At 37.0% G+C, this 25204-nt stretch overlaps 1 protein-coding gene across 1 annotated transcript in view; it reads right to left on the reverse strand.

Moving 5' to 3' along the window:
* Nucleotides 1-884: 884 nt before the first annotated feature.
* The window catches only part of LOC128997655 (folliculin-like), a 28612-nt gene continuing 4292 nt past the window's right edge, over nucleotides 885-25204 (reverse strand). The window contains exons 4-11 of the mRNA XM_054423295.1: nucleotides 23493-23696; nucleotides 21882-21973; nucleotides 10287-10390; nucleotides 9078-9220; nucleotides 6969-7061; nucleotides 6633-6819; nucleotides 4807-4909; nucleotides 885-3893 (exon numbers count right to left, since the gene is read on the reverse strand). Coding sequence (XP_054279270.1) covers nucleotides 3770-3893; nucleotides 4807-4909; nucleotides 6633-6819; nucleotides 6969-7061; nucleotides 9078-9220; nucleotides 10287-10390; nucleotides 21882-21973; nucleotides 23493-23696 — 1050 coding nt within the window. The 3' untranslated portion in view covers nucleotides 885-3769. The remainder of the gene's footprint in view (nucleotides 3894-4806; nucleotides 4910-6632; nucleotides 6820-6968; nucleotides 7062-9077; nucleotides 9221-10286; nucleotides 10391-21881; nucleotides 21974-23492; nucleotides 23697-25204) is intronic.

Below are 25204 nucleotides of genomic sequence, written 5' to 3' on the forward strand. Positions count from 1 at the left end.
TTGGGTTTGGTTTCTAAGCTCTTTTCTCTTGAGAGATAGGGGCCTGCAGTTGCATTAGTAGCTGGACGATGCAAAAGGGTGTGATGCTTGCCATTGCATTTAAAACATTTGGAGGTTGATTTACACTCGGATATTGTGTGAAAACCAAGACAAGAAAAGCACAAGAAATGCTTTTTAACAAAATCATTTCTGTCAGATAAACTTAGTTTCTTAAACTTAGAACACACATAGATCTTATGGTTGGGTTCTTGGCAACAGGGACATACGTGGCGCTTTGCAGTTCCAGTTAAACCTTTTTCATCAACAGTTGACAGCATGAAACTTTTAGAACTACTTGGCTTAGGAGATGTATTAAGTCTATTTTGCTTTAGCTTTCCCTTGGATGTAGTAATTTCTAGGATTTTGAGTTGTTGCTGTACAAACGAAATTAGATCCTCAAATTCTGGTACATCTTTATCAGAATATTCATTTTCAAATTCTTTGCGGGATGACGATGTTAGTGAATGTAAACCAATGTGTAACATTGTAAAATCAAATAAATTTGACAATCCAAGAGCCTTTAGGGCGCACAGATTTGCGCTAAAAATTTCCAAAAAGTTTGATAAGGTAACAGTAGAATCTTCAGTGAGAGGGCGGAAGGATAAAATCTTATCGAGATAGTTTGATGCCAAGAGACGTTTATTCTGATAACGATCAGTGAGAGTTCTCATTGCAATATCATAATTCTCATCACATATTACCAAGGTTTCAATGAGTGAAAGCGCATGTGATTTCAATAGACTGCGTAGATAAGTGAGTTTTTCACTTTTAGATAAGGATTGATTTTTATGAATCAAAGAAGTGAATAAAGCATAAAAATTAGGCCAAGCTGATAAGGTTCCATCAAATGGTTCAATTTCCAATTTAGGAAGGCGAGCTACCTGGGGACTATGGACAGGAGATTGCTTATCAGCAGATAAGTCAGTCTTTGTTTGCTGCAAATGCTTATCTACATTCAACTTTCGCCCAATGGTTTTAACATTAAAATACAAATCATCATAGGACATTGATGCACTATGAACCTCTACTCTATCTCCTTCATCTACTTGAGAGTTTAACAAACTAATACTGTCACTTGTTTGTTCAAACACAGAATAATCATCCTCTAATCTTTGATAACGTGATACAAAAGAATCAAACTCTGTATTAAAGGATTGTTTTTGCTGAGCAAGCTGGATACATTTTTTACCAACGTCATAGAGAGCTTGTAACCTTGCATAATACTTTTCTCTCTTTTTGACTAGAGAGTCGATTTCGGCTTTCTTTAAAGCTGCCATTTTAGCTGGTGAAGGAAATATAAGGGCTAAGGTTTAAGATAGGAATGCTACAAAAAAAACCTAAATACTGTAAAACTTTACTTTTACTTCTCTCCTTTGGTCTAACTTTATAAATTACTAGAAATTCAGAATCCGGCTCGAAGGACCATTTTGTTGGGGGCGGGTTCAAAGGAGAGAATGAGAAAATTTTTACTGAGTAGTGAAAGAGAAATTCAAACTTTAATTTACAAAATATATTTTACATATGGGAACATGTCAGAGTAATACCAATTAATTAAATGAGTATGTAAACAGTTACTTGAGATTTGAGTCCTTGGGTTTGGTAGAGATGCCTGACGGTAGACTGAAGCGGGGAGCGAAGATCACCAGGGGCGGACAGTCTTTGAATGGGTGAATCTTCTCCAGGAGCGGGTAGATGAGGGGATTCCGCGTAGCCGTAGAATCCGTAGAAGGTAGAAGGTCACAAAATCATTTAGAGGTCTTCCCGTCACAACACTTTGGTATTTTTACAAATTAAATGGCACTCTCTGACATTTAGAAGGGGGAGATATTATAAAACACATACTTTAATAATTACATGTTAAACGTTATTAGTTCACTTTAAAACAGTCAAAATCTAATCTACTATATACAAGAGAATGAGCAAGGAGTACATGTTGACTCTGGGTTAACTAAGGCAAGAGTGGACAGTGCAGACTGGAAAAGTAGGTCAGATAAGATAAGCTATCTTTGGAAATCCTGGTACTAGTTGAAAATTCAAATATATTAAACTAAAACCAAACAGTAAGAAACTCAAAATGATACAGGCATATTTTGTGTAACAAAAAATAGAAAATATCCTCAAAAAAGCACAATTTTATTGTAAACTTGATGATGACAGGCAGGGAAAACTTTATGAATGTTACAAGTATGTTCTTATCAATTAAATGAAAAACATAACATTCAAAGTATACAGAAAAAGATAGAGTATACAAAAAATTAAGTGAATGATGTGTTTTGTTTTCATTTCCAAAATATGATCTTTATCTCATCAAAGAGTAGAATCTGTATGAATTACGTTCTTCATTGTTGTGATTCTCTTTAGATGCTTAGTACCACAATAACTTATATTATTAAAAGGCACTTGTTTGAACAACAAAGCTACTGACATTGAGCAAAGATTACTGTCAGAATCGGACCACCTGTGCACATACTTTAACGGGATATACAGCCGCTTGTGTAACTCACTGACTCACTGATCATGAAGAAAAATTCTTGTTTTGCCCTCTTCTAGAATAGCTATGGATCTGAAATTTTTTGTGGAGGTCCGTCTCGGTCCAAAACCCAAAAATAAATCCCTTAAATCCCTCTTTTTTGAGAAAAACAAGTTTAAACGGTAAGAGCTAGCAAAGATTTGAAAAAATGTAAATGGTCAGGAATTAAATTTTGCGTTTTTTGATGGCAAATAAAAAATTTTTTACAAGACACTCCTTTACCTTCAAAAAACGCCCTACTACTAAAATTTGTAAAATGTCTTGGATTTTTGAAGTGAGTTTTTAATTTTTTAAATTACTTTTTGGCCTTCTATTTGTACTTTTAATGATCCCAAAATTGGAAGAAAAGTGCTAAAGTAACATTTTAAATTTGTAGCCCACTAGAAAATTTTTAAATGGCGGATTTCAATCAAAAAGGTTGTTTTTTTTACGCTTGTTGGTCCAAACCATTGTGCACAGGTGGTCTGATTCATCTGTTTACACTGTAAAACGTAAGTGTTCCAATGAAAAATGTGACAAATAGGTAGAAATAAGTTAAGGGAACTGTAATGTAAGCCTGTTTTCTAGTTGAAAGTTTTACTTTTACCATTTATGTCAAAAATTAAATAAGAGAAATCATTATGAAACACAGAATAATGGCTTGTCCAGTAAACTTATTAAGTCTGGTAACTAAAAGATATTTCAAGCTGTATTAATCAGTACTTCCGCTACTTTTGCAATAACTTTTTAGAAGACATTCAACAATCTACCACTTTCATTAGTTTGACACCGCTAAAGCCCAGAGTGAGCCAGATTTGGATGACATATTATAACATATTAAGACATATTATGTGATCACTCAAAGGGATGAGTCTTAGCTATATCCAGTCCAACCAGATAGCAACCGACAAAAACACTTTCATACACACACTACACTAGTATATTACACACATAATGCATTTATGCGTATGCCCTGCCCTCCAAAACCTGCAAGCAGTCCAGGTACAGGGTGACCTCGATCTTGATAGTAACATTCCATTTGAATCACAATTGTGTAAAAGTTGTAGAATTACATCAGCGCTTTACCAACGCCACCTGGGCAAGTAAACATCAACAGATAAACCATTCTCCTCGTGGTAAGTCTGTCTTCTTTACATTATAGTTATATTCAGACTCTTCTCGGCTGTTTCAATACAACACGTCAAAGGTTTATCCTGAAGGTCAGGATTTACACAGATTATTGGACCAGTAGGACACCAGCTGATGATCTTGTGGTTTTACTCCCAGAGCTACCAACAGCGAAGCAGCATTTTCCATCCGTGTCAGGTGTACCAGCTTGGCAATGCTGGAAAAAAATCAATGTGAACCAGTGATAAAATGATTAAGAATGTAAATTTCAGAACTAAACTGGAAGAGATGGCACAAGTTTATTCTGATATACATGAACTCTAGACATTAAATCTTTTTAACCTTTTTTATATTAAGCATTGTTATTTGTTCACGTTCAAATGATGTCCATATAAAGATCTCCATTGAGCTGCCTTTGAGGAGAAGCTAGATCAAAATTGAATCCAACGCCATGTTCATCACTTTATCCACTACTATTCCAGCTGGTTTTAATGTGACGATAAGTCTTGTAATATTAGCCAAAAACTTTATCAAAAAATTGATGCTCCTGCCAAGTACGAGTCACGTTCTTTGATTAGATTTCTGTGGTCTAAGGCATCAGCCTCTATTGAAATCCGTTACAGATGAGTAGCAGAAAGTTTTAAGATGCATTAAATGAGCATAAATGTCTCAGAATTTAGCAGAAGGCTGTACAAATTTGCACAACAAGGCCAGCAAGGGGTGATCATTATCCATCGGAACATTGGTTCAAGTTAAGGAAACTTGACTTGCCGATCGGAGAGTTTATGATCACTAGGATTTACCATTGTCCTTTTACATCCCCAATCAGTTCAGCAATTTCTAATTCGGTCAGATTTTGATCTGCATGCAAATGTTCTCTAGCTTGGTTACTGCCTCTAATGAGACTCATGAGACTCTCTTTAACACAAAATTTAACCTGCAATACACCAACGTATATTTTAAAGCTTGAAAATCTTCTGTGGTGCCCATTCATAATAAATGGGAGTTTTAATGTTTCCAAAATATCACGATAAAAATCAATCTTATGGTTAGTATTGAATATATTTCAATGTTTGATAGCTGCCTCTAGTCAATCTTAGGTGTATTATGGGATATATTATTGTACGTACTGCATCCACTCTTGTCTGTAGCTTTGCAGGTGATAAGTCAAAGCTTTTCCTCTTAACAGTTCACAAGCCAAGGCTTTCAAAATCTTGCTTAGTAAAGTTGGATCTGTAAAAATTTAGAATATTCAGATCAAAGAAAAATAAGATGAAAATTAAATAGTCATTTGTGTAACTAGTCTGGGAAGTAGCACTTTGCTGCACATGAGAGAATCGTATATGCACGAGCCGCAGGTTAGTGTGGAAAGTTTCTCAAGTGAAGCAAAAGCACTTTGCACTCACGTTATACATTATATTTTTCCTACAGTATATAAATCACAAATAAATAATTAGTCTTTCAAACACTATACAACAATTTTTTAGGATAGGTTAAACACAAGTGTTAAACGAAGAGGGATACGCTGTACCAAAAGATCGTAGTCATAGTATATTTAAGTGTTGTCAAATTATTGTCAAGCGTATTACATATTAGCGTATTACGTATTACATGCCTAATAAAAAGCATCCTGTTTTGTGTTTTTTTTTGGAATACTGGAGTGCGGCAAAAGTAAAATGAATGTGGCAAAGGTAAGTAAATACAGCAATTAGCTACTTTGCATGTTATAATCAGTACAAGAACGCCCGCTTTGTAAGGTAACTGTAGGAAAAGAATTTTGAAACAAAATTTATAGAAATGTGCTTAGAGAGGAAACGATATTCTAAAGCAAAAGGGTTGAGCTTGTTTGCAAGACCTGTGGTGATACAGGGTGGGGCAGGGAAGTATCCCTAATTTTGAAGGTGCATTTAAAGACAACCAAAAATGTAGGGACCAAACTTTTTATTGAGATTAAAAGGTCACGTCTGGGAGTTTATTTTAATATAACTTAACTTGGTTTTAAACAGCATATCCTGCAAGTGTTGTCCCTAATCTTAAATGCATTGCTGTATTCTGGTTCTGGAGCTCATAATAACTTTGTGAAGCATTTGTTGTGGAATGCGGCAAAATTCAAGGTGAATTGCATCCTTTAAGGCATCTAGGGTCTTCCCTTGAACTACCCTAGGCTTAGCATCACTCCAATAGAGCACATTATGCTTATTTACCGCTCCAGAAATATGGAAGTGTGCCTCGTCACTAAACAAAACCCGAGCAGCATGAGGTAGTCCCGCAATTAAGATTTCACATGCCTGCATTCGTTTGTTGCCAGTCCCGTTGTGTGAGTTCATGAGCAACTACCCTCATGTATAGATGGATGTGTAGGTCCTCATGGAGAATACGAGGCACAGTATGACTAGAAAACGCCAGCAGGGATGCATGCTTACAAGCAGAACTTTAAGGAGACTGCTAAATCGATCTTCTGACAAGGTCAATGTTTTCAGGACCCCGGACGGTTCTTTGAGCTCTAAATATCCTTCGCAATACACCACCAAATACACTAAAGTAATTCACCCAAACCAAATTGTAACAGCTTTGCGACAGGCCACCCGATAATAAGTTTGCAGCCAACGGTAGCTGCACAGCAACAATAGAAAGATTTTTGAAAAAAATACATCTCGAGTGCAAAAGCACTTTGCTCACTCGAACAAGCCATGTCTACTACTGAAAGTGATATTCTTAGAAATTCCCAAAACAAAAGCTTCATTTGAGCCTAACCCCATTCCTCCTGCACACCCCCACTACTCACAGTGCCATCTTAAAAGTAGGGATATTTCCCTGCCCCACCCTGTATTTTCAAAAATAAGTAATTTCAAAATAAACTTTAACTTATTTACCAAACAAATACTACTCAGTGAAACACAAAGCGTACAAATTATATAATGTTATAACAAGTATTATTCACATGTGATATACTTACATTTGGCTGGCATGATGGCAGTAGTCTTGGCAGACACACATCCCTGCACCATGTCTACCCTCACAATGTTGTGGCAAGGACAAGGTACTGCTACTTGAGTGCTGACACCTAGCAAGCCACACTCCCCTGGCTCTAGGTACTCATCACAGTCAGGCAATGTTCTGCACCAATCACTTGGCAGTAGCTCCTGCAACGTTCAAATATAAGACAGCTACTTGAGTGCTGACACCTAGCAAGCCACACTCCCCTGGCTCTAGGTACTCATCACAGTCAGGCAATGTTCTGCACCAATCACTTGGCAGTAGCTCCTGCAAAGTTCAAACATAAGACAGCTACTTGAGTGCTGACACCTAGCAAGCCACACTCTCCTGGCTCTAGGTACTTATCACAGTCAGGCAATGTTCTGCACCAATCACTTGGCAGTAGCTCCTGCAAAGTTCAAATATAAGACAGCTACTTGAGTGCTGACACCTAGCAAGCCACACTCCCCTGGCTCTAGGTACTTATCACAGTCAGGCAATGTTCTGCACCAATCACTTGGCAGTAGTTCCTGCAAAGTTCAAACATAAGACAGCTACTTGAGTGCTGACACCTAGCAAGCCACACTCCCCTGGCTCTAGGTACTTATCACAGTCAGGCAATGTTCTGCACCAATCACTTGACAGTAGCTCCTATCAGGTTCAAAAATTGCAGTGCAAGGTTATAGTCAAACAGTTTGACCAAAGCATAGTTTGACCATGGTAGCGCAAATGTTGAAATGTGTGTCAAACCATAGCCACTCTAATACACAAGGCCCAACTTTCAAACTGGCAACGTTGCAATCACCCCCCACCTGGGTCCGGCACACACGCTAGGCTATTTAACATCAATGAGAGTATTGCTGTTTTCGCTGCTGAATGAATGAATGAAAGTATGTAAATTAGGTACATAAATTAATGAATTTTAGGGTATGGTAAAATTTTAGTAATTGTCTACAATTAGAATCAAGGTAGCTTATTTATTTGGTGAAGAAATACAACATAGAACAATATGTCTAAAACTAAAAACGTTTTAAAATACAAACATAATGTTTTTATTTGGTTGTATTTATTGTATTGTAAGTACAATGAATGTGGAAATGTGGAAACTGGAAACTTTGCATATTTTCTTTGTTAATTTGATAATTTTGAATAAAATCTCTGTAAATGGATTTTAGAGACAACAATTTTTCAAATAAAACTATTTTTAATTTGTAATAGGAGTATTATATCTGTACGTGCATACCTTCAATTCGAGACCTCAATCATGAAAATCGGTCTGATAGAAGAGCCAAACGAACTCGGCAAAGAAAAACCAAATTTAACTCCCATAAGAAATACATGGGAAGCAAATTTCGTTTACGTATATGCCAAGAGGGATTATAGATACATTTAGCCAATGCTTGATGGCAAATCTGTGCGTGCATACCTTCAATTCGAGACCTCAATCATGAAAATCGGTCGGGTAGAAGAGCCTAACGAACTCGGAAAAGAAAAACCAAATTTTTTTAATATATAAGATAGGAGTATTATGTTTTAGCCTACCTGAGGAAGTAGCAAATTTTGTTGTAGCTAGCTATACAACAAAATTTGAAGTTTTATTTTCATGTTTGAAGGCATACTGACTGAATGATTATTTTCTTTAAATAATTATTAAGCAAAATATTTGCCATTTTGTAAACAATTTCAGAAGCTAGGCATTCATATGGCTTTCCAGTCTTTCCACAATATTTATTGAGTTGTTGTATCAAATCAACATTCAGACTGGAGTGGACTCTGATGATTGCATTGTAAGATGGTGTAGTACATATTTTTTACTAGTAGGACTACTTAACAGAAACACTGGTTTATTTATTAGAAAACCTAGTTAAGTAAGTTATTTTGTTCAATTAACAGCAGCCTTTAGTCGCGCTTCTCTAGTCTATATTTACACCAATCACTGTCTTTTATTCTTATACTTTTCCTACAAAAATAAGGTCATCTTCGTGGAAATGCTTCACGCTAACAACAGAATTGTTTGACGGTATCCAATCTGACCGAGGAATAGCAGAAAGCTATTGTTGCTAATGTGGAATATTAAAACATTGTTTGTATCCTTAAGTTTTAATTGAGCTTTTGTAATTACTCTTGCACCCAGGCACAACACATATATCTGGCATGCTGTAGTAACAAGTTCAATATCATTACTAATGATTAAAGGTAGTAGAAGTGCGAATAAGTACACGACTCCTCCATTCACTGTAATGGTAAAACGATCGTGCACCAAGACTCAGATGCGACGTTGCCAGTTTCCGCTCACTGCGGCCTTGTGTACTAGAGAAGGCTATGGTCAAACTAATTCAAACATCTAGAAAGCTTATAAAACAAATATTGACTATCATTAGCTAAGCCTAGAACAAAAACAGGCAAAATACTATGTTGTTATTACCTTGAATGTAGTAACTGTGGCTTTGACAAGGTCGGGTATATCACCCCGCACAATAACCTGACGACCTTCTATGATATGGAGAGCTGCCAAGTCAAACACCTGAGCTCCCAGGAACACTCTCAGGGATTTGAGACTGCCTTCCTCTACAACACGACACAATTATTGGACATCAGTTATCATGATAAAGCAAAAACACCCAAACAACAATAATTTAACATTGTGAAAATACCCTCTGTTTTTGTCATTAAGGTAAGCCTGATGTTAAACCTATCCATTACAAAATCCTTGAAAACACTGGTCTAAAGCAATCTCGACCAAAAACTTCATATTCTTAGAGTGCAAGGTAAGGTGATATACCTTCATCTATTTGCGTCTTGTTTGATATCTTAACACGTTCGCTACTGAGCGTCGCATGGTCATTGCCACAGACCAAGGTATACGTTTGAATCTTACACACAGACCGGCTGTCACTTGGATAACAGTACACACAGACCACGGGCAAAAACCTGTAAAACAGTGGTCATTTACATTGTAATACGCTACAATTGTGTTTGTAAATAAATTATTCTTTTTTTTTGTATTTTTTATAATCTTTTGTAATGTCGCATATTTGCGACGCCCAGTCTACAGCGAAGACAATAGTGAAAATTATCATAGTTTTATTGAAATAGACTAAACATTGCATATGTGAGACAGTTTATTTTTTGTGTTTTAAAGTGAAAGTGAGTAAAAAAATAAACAGATTATTCAAGAACAGTTTATAACTGAACAAATATAAAAGCTACATAGGATAATGCAGCATACATACTGCATAAATACATACAGTGATGCAGAGAAGTAAATACCAGTTTTTCCAACTATTATATGACGTCACCAATCATCACATCCACAGACCAAGCGACGCAGTTGTGCGTCAGACATCTCTGTAGACCACTGCTGGGAATTCAGTGCCTTCAAATAGACTACTACAAAGATATAAGCATTTTAATAACATTAGAACCCCGACGCAAACATGCGTTGGCAGTCTGTTTTAATGTGACCAGACGTCGCATATATGCGACGGCAGTCTATGGGTGAAAACCGGCCGTCGCATATGTGCGTCGCTGGTCCATGTGAATGAAAAAATTCGTACTATTGCAGTAGCGAACGTGTTAATAATATTTTATCATTGGAAACGTGAAAGTGTTCAAAACCATTAGAGTAACTCACCAAAGACATGTTGAGCTTGTAACCGATAGTATGGAGAGCGAGGAATTGCTTCTGATAAGCGAGAGTTGCAGGCATGAATCATCCAGGCAAACCAACAATGCAGCCTGCACAGATCAAACACTACAGTAAGAAGATAACTCACAACTACTCAGCAACTATTTTGATTCCTGATTTTATAAATGTTATTAACATGTTAACAAATTTTACTATTGGCCTAAAACCGGTTCAAAACTGGCAAAAAATAAATATTTTGAAACATGCTTTTTAATTTTGAATTCAGAGTAAAACTATTACTTAAATAAATGAATAAAAGATATTTAAGTGCATTATAATAACGTAAATCAATTTTTAAACCATCAAGACATTATTTCAATACGTGTTGTAGATAATATATTTCCAGTTTTGTGACATTAGACAGTTGATAATCACTAACCTTAACTTGGTCAAGACCCAATAAATAATTCAACGAAAGGGCGATATAGGCAAGCGCCAAATATCTGTGACAACGCAATGCTTGATTCGCCCGTTCCTATGACGTCACACGGTTGCCATGGCACGGATAGTGCGCACTCGCCACTGCCCCACATGTAGGCAGGGAAAAAGCAAAAAATGGGAAGAGAGAATGACTTTGCAACCTTGAATGACGAGAAAACTAAATCGACGAGTCATCACAGACGCCAAGCTGTCTGCTGTGTGAATTACAAAATATTTTAGTCTAGGCCTAACTTGTACTGGAATTAAGAAATAAATAATTAATTATTGGTATTTAAAAAACAAATTGTTCATTTTGTATGCTTTTTTCCACACATTTCCTTAGTTTTGTCTTATTAATTAAACAGCACACTCTTTAATCCCTTTCTTCTATAATCTTGGCACAAATAATTAATTGTCTATCCTTCTTATGATTCTATTCCTATTTCTTTACCTCCATTTTGGTAGATCTCTTTTGTCACGTAGCTTTTTAACCCGTGCACACCACAGCTTTCATTTTCTCACCTTAGTACAGTTACGCTCCTAGTATACCGTCATTGTGATGATTTTGAGTTGCAATTTAAATTTAACCGTTTGTCTGTCAGCTCCGTTGTAACTGTAAGGACCAAGGATGTGTACAGTGACAGTGAAATGTCGGGCAAGTAGAGTAAACGTGCAGTGCTATCAATTCAACAAAAACTGGGAAAGATTGAAAAATTTGAAAAGGGTAAGACAGTGAAATCATTTTCTGATGAGTACAACGTTGGGGTACAAAAACGTTGTTCGGGACATCATAAAAAAAGAGGGCAGAACTGTTGAAATTTGCAAGTTCAGCAGACTCAGCTTCTGCTTGGAAAAAATTGAAAAACTAAGAAATCGACTTACGATGACTTAGACAAAGCCATGCTCGATTTGTTTCCACAGCTAAGTGCTTTAGGGTAGCCCATAAACGTTGTAGTTTGTACTGAAAAGGTAAAATTCTTTTTTGAAGCTATGGGTATCAAAGGAGAGTTTTGGGCATTATCTGGTGGTTGGCTCTATCGTTTCAAGCAGAGACATGGCATCCGGGAGTTGGAAATTCAAGGCGAGGCTTTAGGTGGAGATAAAGATGGTGCAACCCGTCGTCATCGGAAAATCTAAAAACCCGCAATAGTTTAAAGGAACGGAAGCAAAAAAACTTGCCAGTTAATTAATTTAATCCAGTAAAAGGCTGAATGAACCAGGCCATGTTCAAAGAATGGTTCAACAAAAAGATGGTACCACAAGTGCAGGACAAGTCAAAAGGGCTCACTGAACCCCCCCCCCCCCCCAAACTAACACTCAAGGCTGATGATGGCAACACCTTGGTTAAGTATTTACCACCAAATTTTAGCCGCTTTGATACAGCCAATGGACCAGGGGATAATTGCGAGCCTCAAAAGGCTGTAAAGAGCCGCAGAGCTCAAAAGGTTTGGGGAGGAAGAAGACAATCTGAGGACATTTTTGACATTGACTCTACTTGAGGCTGTTTATGAGTCTTGTTTGGAGTGGGAAATAGTAAAAAATCTTATCAGGTCGTGGGGAAAAATATTTCCAGTCATCAGTGAAGATGAAGGCTTCCACAGTTTTACAACCGAATATATCAAACGAAGAGTTAAATATTTTTAAGGAGTTAGGAGATAAGGCTTTTTTCAAGTGTGAAACGTGCCGGTCGTCATCCGCAACGATGCCGCCGCCGTCGTCTGCTCCCTGCTCAGCAAGTTCTGTGAAAAATGACGATGAATGTGATGTACCATATTCTGATGACTCATTTCAATCTCTCTCGGATAAAGTGTGCAATTTAATTATCACGCAAAATAAGATGAGTGAGCAAATTATGTTTTTACTCAGTGAAAATGACAAGCTGAAGAACGGACTGAAACACCAGTCTGAAATCATTGGTGATATCGTTTTTGACAAGTCTACTAATAACACGTATGCTAGCAAACTAAAATCACAGAATTTAAAGAGAGGTGAAGGTAGTATTCAAAATCTAACTTCCTTAAATTGTAATCTTATCGATAAGGATATTCTTAAACCTAACCCTAGTATGCTTGACAGTAATGAAAATGTCAACAACAACAACAACAACAACGTTGAACAGACAGCTAGTGACAAATCTGTTGTTAGTGGTCATAGAGTAAAAGAGTCGACTATGACGAGCTCGTTGCTTCGAAACCCAGAAGGCCGACCGGCTACATCCAAGTCTGAATCTGCAGCAGCGGAGTCAAATAGGAGTGAGATGGCAGCTGAATCCGATTCGTTCCAGACAGTCTCCTATCGGAAGCGAAATATGCGTCGTGACTTTCAACAACATCAACAGAAGAGTCAGAATAATGGAGGCCGTGGCGTTGGGAATGTCAGTTACAGACAAAATCAAAACAATAACAAACCTAAATTTATTACTGGAAGTTCAAGTGCAGCTGATGGCGATAGGCTTAAAACTGCCGAAAAGAAGTCGTTCCTGTTTGTATCTAGGCTATCACCGGACACTGACTCTAAGGATTTGGAATCTTTCCTATTAGAAAAATTTAGCAATGAATCGTTTAAAGTAGAATCACTAAATTCTAAGTACCCGGAGGAATACTGTTCATTTAAAGTCACCATTCCTTCCAGGATTGACGAAGTAGTGTATAAACCTGACTTCTGGCCGAAGGGAGTGTTTGTGAACAGGTTTGTTGTCAAGAAATCTTTAAACTTACAGGACAAACGAGTTGTACCTCCAATGTGACTGACTTTGAAAACCAGGTAAGCACTGACGTAGCCAACCCTTGTGCACATATAATTGACGTAGGCCTAGGCCTAAACAATTTTAACTTCAATACCTTGCTATGGAACTGCCGTAATCTTTGTGACAAGGTCAACTTCGTTGAAATATTTGCTAATGACGAAAACAGTGATGTTGTTTTTATTACTGAACATTGGCTTTTGGATTCTGACATAAAATCATTACATCTAGAAAACTTTACACTATGTTCAAGCTTTAGTAGGCCTCGGTTAGAAAGAGGAGGTTCAGCAATATTTATTAGGGACAACAAAGCTATTAATTGGTCTCCTGCGCCTATTATTACCAGTTTAGCCTTGGTAAATGTCTTTGAAATTAGTGCTCTCTTCCTAGACAATCCGAAGATTTTATTGGTGTGCATTTATCGAATTCCAGACAAAGACAATACTGAGTTATTCTTGCTCAAATTCGAAGAACTTTTAACTGTAACAGCATCCTTGGAATGTGATGTTCTTATAGCTGGTGACTTCAACATCGATGTTAAAGATAACGTGTCTCACGTCTGTCAAGATTTTTGTAACTTAATTACAAGTTTTGGGCTCAACATTATGCTAAGAGACGAAGTAACTCGACCCAGCCTTTTAAATATGCTTGATGGTTCGTGCATTGACAATTATGTAACCAATTTGCATCCCTCGAGGTGGAAGGCTACTGTTATTCCGACTACGGCGTCTGATCACTACATCGTAAGTTCATCTATGTGTTTGGACTTGGCTCCTGCTTCCACACAGTCACATCCTCCGAGGTCCATGGGTGCGTCACAGTCCAGGCGCAGGGTGTCAGACAATAACGCTGGTGTTTTTTGTAATCATATCAAGGATACAAACTGGAATGAAATCTACAGCGTAGATGATGTAAATACTAAGATATTGTTATTTCTTAATCTAGTCATTATTTTTGTAAATTGTTGTTTTCCTTACGTTAGGCCAAGATCTGCTAAACCACGCAAACACATTGGTAATTGGTATACTGGTGAACTTAGGAAGTTAAAAGAAGAATGTTTGAATTATTTTTATCTAAGTAAAGATACTGGTTGTGAAGCTTTTAAGGTTAGGTACAAGTTATTAACTAAGATCTATAATAAGAAAGTAAAGGAAGCTAAGTTATTGTTCAATAACTCATGTATTTCTAATGCCTGCAACAAGCCCAGGGTAATGTGGAATATCATTAGAAAAAATATCTCAACAAATGAGCGCCCAGTTGTTATATTACCAGATGTTGATTCACCTTTAAACTCAGAAAATTTTAACTCTTTTTTTGTAAGTAGTATTGATGATATTGTTGATAACATTCCTGTTAGTTTAACCAGTGCCGATGAGTATATGTCTAGTGTTCCTTTGTGTAATGTTAAATTTGAATTTTGTGAGGTATCAGTAGAATGTGTACATAAAGCTATTTTGTCTTTAAGCAGCAGCAGCAGTCTTGATATTTTTGGTTTAAGTTCTCAGATTCTAAAGTTTGGTAGTGATTATTTATGTGAAGTCATTGCACACATCATTAACTCCTGTATTACGGGAAAAACTTTCCCAGACAAACTTAAAATTTCTAAGATAGTGCCAATATTTAAAAAAGGTAATAGATTGGATGTTAGCAATTATAGGCCTGTGGCCTTGGTGCCCACTCTGTCGAAGGTCATTGAGAGGGTGCTTTCATGGCAAATAGTTAACTTTATGGATTCAAACGGTTTGCTTTCGTGTGCGCAATTTGGTTTCCGCAAGCACCGATCCACTACGGAGGCGGTCTTAAATTACATTCAGGACACTCTAGAGGCCATGGAAAGAAAACAAGGTGTTTGCTCAAAATTTTTTGATCTCTCAAGGGCCTTCGACACTGTGTCTCACAGTGTTTTACTAGGCAAACTAAAGTCATTTGGTTTTTGTGATAATGCCGTGTCTTTGATTGAGTCATATCTGAGCAACAGATTCCAGGCTGTTTATTTCCAGGATTCACTGTCAGAGCTTAAACACACTCCCCACGGAGTGCCACAAGGGTCCATTTTAGGCCCCCTACTCTTCATTATTTATGTTAATGACTTACCTTTTAATGTCCAAAGTAATGATGTTTCATGTTTTATGTATGCAGACGACGTGTGTTTGAATATCAAGTCTACTAAGTGTATGCAGGACAGTGTAATTTCTGAGTCTGTTAAAACAATGTCCGACTGGTGTAAGGCCAATAAGCTGTCTCTTAACGTAAACAAAACTCAAAATCTGGAAATGACCTATGGTAACTCTAAGAATTCTCAAACTCCAGTCAAATTCTTAGGTGTGATGATACAGAGCAACCTAAAATGGTTTTCCCATATAGATTTTATCGCTCCAAAACTCTCCAAAGGAATTTTTATTTTAAGAAATTTAAAATCAATTGTTTCTCCAGATGTATTGTTAACTGTGTATTTTAGTTATGTTCATTGTCATTTAGTATATAGTGCCATTCTCTGGGCTAATTGTAGCCATGCCAACATCTTGTTTGTTTTACAAAAAAGAGCCATTAGACTGTTAAGTAATGCTCCCCCACGTAGTCATTGTAAGCCTATATTTAAGAAATTGTCTGTGATGCCCTTAACCTGTATTTATATTTTTCAATGTCTGTTATATGTTAAAAACAACTGTGATATTTTACTTTGTAATAAGGATGTGCACAAGTATGCCACAAGGAATTGTAATAATTTAAGAATAGATCAGTGCCTTTATGCCACCACTCAAGCTAGCTTCAAATATACCGCTACCAAATTGTACAACAAGTTACCAGTTAAAGTTAAAAAGTTACCATTAAATGTTTTTAAAGTAGCCATCAAGAGAATTCTTCTAAAAAACTGTTTTTATAAAATAGAAGATTATTTTGCCTCAACCTTAGATTAGTTTTAAGTTGTATTATATTGTTGACGCAGCCTATACACTATTGTACTTTTCACAATTTGTGTCTATGGAATAAAGATGATTTGATTTGATTTGATTTGATTTACTGACAACGACTGGATTCTGTCAGCCGCACAGATGGCCAAAATGAAAATGTCCCAGGAGGTGAAAATATCGATGAAGAAAATATTCAGGAATGATTTTGATGTGATAGTGAGTTGCCAGCATTTGAAATTGCGATACACCAAGAGATTGTAAATTGTGCGAGAGGAGAGGAAGACGATGTCGAAGGAGGAGAGGGAGAAAGAGGAACCGTAGACTTTTCCCGCGCCACACACAATCATCCCAATTGTTTAATGGAATATTTGGAGGGACAAGGCAGCAGCATGATATCTGACAAACTAGTATTGCGGAAGTTACACTCCAATTTTGCTCAGAAAGAACGCCTAAGCAAGACGCAATGTTGGACTTCTTTTCTCCAGTCTGAATTACAATACTTAGTTAGACCATCTAATATGTTTTTCTGGGCTTTGGCAAAAAATTAAATAACTCTAAATTTGTAACTATGTAAATAAATAAATAAGGGGGTTTTTGTGCAAATCGTTTTGTATTCTCTTTCTCATTTGGATTAACCGTGGTTTTCAGTTATCCGTGCCCCCCTCTCCCCCCTGATTACCTGGTTAATCGAGGTTCCACTGTTGCTATACCAGCTGATCATTATTTTATTATGATTGTTTATGTTTTGATTTTACAGTTTAGTTTTCTGTTTACACCTTTAATAAAATGAGTTACTTAAATTATCTATTCTTTTATTAAAACACTACAAATGGCGACGAGTGATGAAAGAAATGATATCAGAAGACTGAAACATGAAAGAGGAGCACTAAAATGCCAGATTACAAGAACTTTACACCTATTAAAAAGTAAGGGTTCATCACTCTATGATGCTCCTGGCAGATTAACTGTAGCAGAGGAAGCATGGCATAAATTCATCTCACTACACGAAGATATTTTACAAATAGAAGATGAAGATGATTTTGAACAAGAAGAAGATTACAGGGCTGATGTAGAAGAGGTATATTTAGAGATAAGAGCATTGTTACAGCCATTCTTTATACCGAACAAATCTACAGATGAACACACAACTTCTATATCAGTTGAACACGATAGTCATGTACCTAACATTAACTTTACACCTTACACAGAGAACGAAACATTTAAAAACTTCTTGATGAGACTTGAAAACTATTTTCAGTTAAAGAAAATTACAGATGAAAAGACCAAGACATGTTTGTTTGTCAGTACACTTTCTCCAGAGATGCACCAAACATTGTGTGATACAATAGCTCCTGAGTTACCAGGTGACAAAAACTTCAATGAACTGACAGAATCTTTGAAAAATTGTCTTGAGCCTTCACCTAGCATACTAGCTAATCAACATAAATTTGTGTGCAAGGTTCAAGAACCTGGAGAAAACATAGCAGTATATGCTAGAGAACTTAAACGTTTAGCAACGGACTGTGATTTTTATTGTTATAACTGTGAAAGTACGGTAAGTGATATGTTCTTAAAAATGCAGTTCATACGGGGGTTAAAAGACAATGAAATTAGAATTAGACTTCTTCAAGAAAAAGATGGTAAAATTTGTTACAACAAAGTGGTACAAACTGCGATTTCCATAGAACAATCTAAATCGGAAAGTTATGAAATCAACTTAAAAAATGGAAATTCAATTCTAAAAGAAACTGCAAACATTAACCACCTACAATCTGGATACAAAGCCAAACTAAGTCAATTTAAGGGAAACAAAACTATCGTTTCATTTGAAGATTTGAAAGGCAAGTGTTACAGGTGTGGCAGTGAACAGCACAAGGCTAATTTATGCAGATTTAAGAACGAATTCTGTAGGAAATGTAATAAGATTGGACATATTTCTAGGGTTTGCTTATCTAGAAGTGGAACTGATGTAAAAGCTGGGAAGAGCAAGGAATTAAAATCGAACTTAATTGATATTGAGAACGACCATTCGTCGATCCACGAGGTTTATACAATGGGATCAACTTCATCTGGAAGTGATAAGTTTTTAATAGATGTGGACATTGAGGGGAAGAAGCTGAAAATGGAACTTGATACAGGAGCAGCGTTAAACTCAATATCTTACAGCGATTTTCAATCACTACATGTAAATAAACGTCTTTTCAAAACCGCTGTTGAAATGAAAACATATACTGGTGAAATCATCAAGCCTCTTGGAGTTTGTTTTGTCGATTGTAAATACAGAGATTTTAATTTCTACGGAAAGTTGTATGTCCTGAGACAAAAGGTTGAGCCAATATTTGGAAGAGAGTGGCTGAGAGAAGTAAACATGGATTGGGCAGATGGCAGATATCAAAGTGGTTGAAAGTGATTGTTCAGAAAAATTGGACAAACTACTGACAGAGTTTCAAGAAATTTTCACACCTGGAATCGGGAAAATTACATCAGAACAAGGTCACATAGAGTTAAAAGAAGGAGCTAGACCTATTTTTATCAAACCTCGACAAGTTCCTTGCGCATTGAAGAAATCAGTTGAAGAAGAACTAAATAGACTGGAGAGTAATGGAATACTATCAAAAGTTGAAAATTCAAAATGGGGAACTCCTATAGTTCCAGTAAGAAAGGCAAATGGAACCGTAAGGATTTGTGCTGACTACAAAGTGGCCGCAAACAAACTTATATGTGACGACAAATACCCAATCCCGCGAATTGAAGATATTTTTTCTAACATGAATAAAGGTCGACATTTCTGCACATTAGACATAAGTAATGCTTATCTACACCTTCCGATGGACGAAGAGTCTAGAGAAATACAGACCATAAGTACACATCTGGGACTTTATAGAGTAAATCGAATGATGTTTGGCATAAAAGTTGCACCAAGTATTTGGCAACGGTTTATGGATAAGGTTCTCCACGGTATGGAAGGTAGGCCTACAGTTTGTTTTTTTTAAGATATTTTGATACAGGGGAGCACTATTTCAGAGACATTAGATCGCCTACAGAAAGTTTTTGGAAGAATCAAACAGTTTAATTTGCGCTTGAATCGTGACAAATGTAAATTTTTCCAGAAGAGTGTAAAGTATTTAGGACACGTCATAGACGAAAATGGCTTACACAAATCTGCTGATAATGTCGAAGCTATAACTAAAGCCAAACGACCAGATGATGTACATCAGCTAAGAGTATTTTTAGGTCTAGCCAACCATTACACACGTTTTGTACCAAACATGTCCAGTTTACTGGAACCACTGAATGGTTTGTTACGGCAAGGAAAGAAATTCATTTGGACTCAAGATTGTGAAGATGCATTTTTGAAAGTAAAAGCAGAAATAACGAGTGATCAAACCCTAGCTCACTATGACCCAAATGAAACATTAATCTTAGCAACAGATGCAAGTCCCACAGGGCTAGGAGCTTGCTTATCACATAGGTACAAAGATGGATCTGAGAGGCCCATTGCGTTTGCATCATGATCGCTTACAAGAACAGAACGCAAGTACAGTCAGATAGATAAAGAAGCTGTAGGAATTTACTGGGGCTTAAAGAAATTCTTTGCATACTGTTATGGAAGGAAGTTTGTCTTAATAACAGACCACAAACCCCTTGTATCCATCTTTAACCCAACAAAGACCTTACCATCTATGACTGCATCGAGGATTTTTAACTATGCTCATTTCTTATTGGGTTTTGACTATACGATTGAATACCGAAGTACGACACAACATGCTAATGTGGATTATTTATCAAGATTTCCTGTTACAGAAGTATCAAATGTATGTGACGATCATGAGCAGTATCTAATGAATCAAGTAGAGATGATGCCTGTATCAAGAAGACTAATTGAAGAAGAAACCCAAAAGGATGAGGAACTCAAAAAGGTATACGAACATCTTATATCAGGTAAAAGCTTAAAAGAAATTGGTTTGAACGATAATGAGTTTTGCTTACAAGATGGTTGTATATTCAGAGGTCATAGAATTTGTGTACTTCCACTTTACACAAACAAGTCTTGGAAGAATTACATGCTGGTTATATGGGCATGACAAAAATGAAATTGCTAGCAAGAAGCTACTGTTATTGGAGAAATATGGATCAAGAAATTGAAGCTATGGTGAAACATTGTCATTCATGTCAACAAAAATTGAAAAATCCACCTAAGGAGACAACTCACCCATGGGAGCTCCCAAACGGACCTTGGGAACGCATACATATTGATTTTGCTGGTCCACTGCGGGGTTGGTGGTACTTAATCGTCGTTGACGCCTACAGTAAGTGGGTAGAAATTATACCTACAAAGTCTACAACTACAGCTTGGTGTGTTAAACAATTAGATAGGTTATTTACAACCTTCGGGCTTCCTCATGTTCTGGTATCAGACAATAGAACTCAGCTAACTTCAAAACCCTTCAAAGATTTTCTCATGAGGTATGGAATACTACAAAAAACCATCGCTCCCTTTTGTCCCAAATCAAATGGACAAGCTGAAAGGGTGGTCCAAACTGTGAAGAGCCTTATAATTGCAAATGGATGTGTCGAGAGCAAGATTAACACTATACTAAAACAGTTGAGAAAAACACAGCATTCCACGACTGGGAAGTCTCCCTATAGCCTCATGTTTGGGAGGAATATAAGAACAGAACTGGATCTATTAGTAGAGAAGCCTAATTTGAAAGAGACAGAGATGCAAGTAACAAAGCGACACTTTAATATAGGAGAGGGGGTGCTGGTGAGGAACTACTCCCTTAATTCAAATGACAAATGGACAGTTGGAAAAATTGAGAAACCAATAGGAAATGTTATTTATCTTGTTAGAATGGAAGACGGAATTGTGTGGAAAAGACATGTGGACCAAATAAGAAGATTGTAAATATATGAAGAAAAATAAAGGGGGAGGATTGCTATACCAGCTGATCATTATTTTATTATGATTGTTTATGTTTTGATTTTACAGTTTAGTTTTCTGTTTACACCTTTAATAAAATGAGTTACTTAAATTATCTATTCTTTTATTAAAACACAACAACTGTATTATAACGATAGCCATTAGCCATTCCAAGTCACCCAAAGAGTCAAGGTTATGCTATAATAACTGTATTTTAGACAAAAATCAAAAACTACATTGGTTTACAGTATTTTTTTTTTACATTATTTTTTTTTTTTTTTACTGTCACGGAGACTAAACGGCTTTTGAAACATACTTTGACACAGTTGAGCTCAAAGTATTTGTGTTAGCACTCAGAGTTTATGTTATTTGGCATCCCTTTGGTCTCCTTGGGGGGTATAGAATACTCGGAAAAGTTTGATTTTAATTTAAAAGCCTATAAACATCATTACATTATACTAGTTTTAACAGTTTTCACTCTTAAATTATGAACACCAGTTTTTATTTGAATAATAGGCTATTTAACTCTTAGTAACACATACCTAGCATAGACAGCCTTGTATTTGACTAGCTGAGGCAGGGGCCGAGACTGGGACGGCTTGCTGTCTCTGAATGGCCGTTCAACATTGTACACCTGTAAATCACAATGAATCATTAGCAGGTTAGAAAAGTTTTTATTTCACAATCATTTACCAAGTTATGTTCGGATGATGGAATTAAGCTAATTTGATTAGGTAAGTTGATTGATAGACATTAATAAATGATTCGTGGGTGTGACAAATTGTGTGAAAACGGCCGTAGTGGAGTATCACTGCTGATTGCGAGGACGGTAAGGATTAAATATATCTTCTATAAGTATAAAAGAGGATGTTTGTATATATATATATGGCAGTGATAAACTCAGACACCGCTGAACTGATTGCCACGAAACTTGGTACATACGTATAGAATTTCATGGAATAGGTTTATACACCATCAATTTCGTGATCCGTCCAATCGGCTCCGCCCCAGTGGCTCTGGAGTTTCCCATGTTAACCTTATGAGAAATGGAATTAATGAATCTTAACAGCTGTTTCAATTAAACAAGTTGGTTCTGTTCTATGATGTTCAATAGCATTAAAGTTACAAGGATTACCAACAGGGTGCAGCACTATTATTTCTTTTGCAATAAGGGTGATTGTGCTGCATTACTCCGAGAGTGGACATAGTTCACTGAAACACTCAAAGGTAGCAGCACTGCCTGGATCTGTAGGGTCTTTGTAATGTGGCTCGAAGAGAGAAAACCCCCAAAACCGGAACAAAAGCATTGCCAGACGGGATTTTACGGGAAATTTTAGGACCAATCTACACCAGAATAAAGCTCACATTCTAAGTTTCAGGCTGGCAACGATTATAACGTTCCCCGGCAATAGCTGAGCTCATACTGAACTAATGTGGTGGGAGTGACGCGACTATATCAATTGAACGTGTTAATTGACAAAAACACCCTGCATTCCATCATTCTTTTCGAAACCATAATATAACTAAACAATAGAAGAAACAATGCTGCACTAGCCATGTTACCGAGACAAAGGTCAGATCACGACCAACTAACTCCCATCTTCAGTCGAGTCTCAACACACGTCTGGCGTGCCTCCATATCCTGCCCGTGCACGTGAAGCAAAAAGTAAAAACAATGTTAAATAATGGTTGACCAGTGTTCATGTATTTTTGTGTTGTGAACTTTCTACGCACCTCTTCAAGAAAGTTTAGTTATTAATTATACGAAACCAACAATGGCGCTTGCACCGAAATGTACACAATCCACCTGGAAAAACTTTGGACAATTAGTGGTTTTAACCTTATTACCAAATTTTATTGTTGTCAATTTGTATTGCTGTTTTCTGCACTATTGTTAATTTATATTAATAGGTATGTACTGTCGTTATTTATATTGTTATCATTTTATACCTTATGTCATTCACAACATATGCAAATCTCTATCTCTCTCTCACTATCATTGTAATTCCATCATCATGTCAGCTGCACACATCCATATTATGATTTATTCTGCTTCTTGTTGCATGTATGTAGTTTCTTATATATCTTTTTTGCAAAGTGGTGGTTGCGGTTGAAATAAATAAATCTTCAACTTAGTTTCTACTAGCATTTACCTGCACTGCTCTGTCCTGCAGCCAAGTGACGATGTGCTGCACCTGCTTGCTGAGGAAGGGCCAACAGCTGGCGAGGAAGGTAAGGTCACGCGAGCTTATCACAATGCTGAGCCAGTGATAGAAGCCTCGGGCCTGGGCGTCACGTACGCTGAATGAGATTGACAGGGCACAGTTGGGCGGTTCACAGAATACACAAGGGTTTACCTGCAAAAATCATATTCTGGTAAACCTCATAAACCATAAACCTTGAGGGGGTAGATGATTGATTATGCTGTTGATGATTGATGACAGATGACATCATACTTAAGTAGTCCACACAATCAAGTACCTCGTGCCCTTTTTTATGAGCCATGGTAGACCTAACTTACTACATTCACCCAATAGCTAACATTTTCACCCATAACTAGTTTTAGTTTGCATGTTTAAACTGCTAACCATCATTTTCTATGATTTACTGGTGTTAAAACACATTGACTGGGACGATGGCGTTGTCCTGTAATCCAGCTACTAGGATGTCACGAATTGTGGATATTTATAGGCATGCACTGTGGATGCAATACTCCCTGGTGTAGATTAACGTCCGCACTAGTGAGAGTACTACGACTATCCGTAGTACTATACTTATATATTATAAGGTTATAATTAGACCAATTTGTTAATACCAAGGCAAAAATCTGGTTTGGATTCAACTATAAACTGTAGGTCCCTTAGTTGCCATTAACTGTATGATTAATTAACAGCTGTGTCTAAGAATATGTCAGCCTTATTCACTAACAAGACTACAAGATCGTGCCACTCATTCTAAACTGATCTCCATTCATACTTCGCTTAAAATACCTACTTTGAATGGTCGGCATTTCAATGAAAATTAATAAAGCATTGTATCTGTGGCTTTTCATTTTGATTCTTTTTATTATTATAACCACACCTAACCTAACCTAACATAGTTGCAAATTGTAACCTAAATAGGATTTAAGGATGAGTGTAGAATGACATGAGACAACTTGTGTAGCTTTACTGAGCTTTAAGACCTAACTTTTTCATTAGCCTAAACATTTATTAAAAGCCCAATGATCAAGGACAGTTTGGAACCATCAAAAAGCTACTAACCTTTGTAATGGTACAAATATAACGAGATCAGAAAACTAGCGTTCATACAATTTCAAATGTCCCGCGCGGGGTCATTAGTTCTCCAAGCGGCCACGCACTGAGCTAGCGTCACGACCCCTATAAAAGCCACGCAGGACATGGGACAGTCAGTCGAACGCTGGGCGAATAGCTAGCTACATCTCTCCCTGGTAAGGGGAGTGGAGTGCATCGCGAAACAATAGGGCAAGGGCGGAATAGCCCGGTAATTGAACCAGTGGTGGAATAACTCTGGTAGCGTTGAACACTAGGTGTTAGGCCAAGGGCGGAATAGCTCTTGGATCCGTATACATCGCGAAACCATAGGTCGAGGGTGGAATAGCCCGGTGAATGAACCAGTGGTGAAATAACTCTGGCATCGTCGAATACTAGGTGTTAGGCCAGGGCAAATAGGCCGTGGACCCACGATTTAATCGATTCGGTTTTTTTTTTAAGCGTCATTGGTTTTAATTCTAAAAGTGAAACACGGTATCCATTAAGTAAAGATTTGTTTTATTTTCGAAGTTAACAATTTCATTTAGTTACGACCAGTATTTCACTCACGGAATTTACACCAATTACCTATT

The sequence above is a fragment of the Macrosteles quadrilineatus genome, unplaced genomic scaffold (assembly GCF_028750875.1).
Source record: "Macrosteles quadrilineatus isolate MER2022 unplaced genomic scaffold, UCM_ALF_1.0 Scaffold_1__1_contigs__length_201487025, whole genome shotgun sequence".
Lineage (NCBI taxonomy): Eukaryota > Metazoa > Arthropoda > Insecta > Hemiptera > Cicadellidae > Macrosteles > Macrosteles quadrilineatus.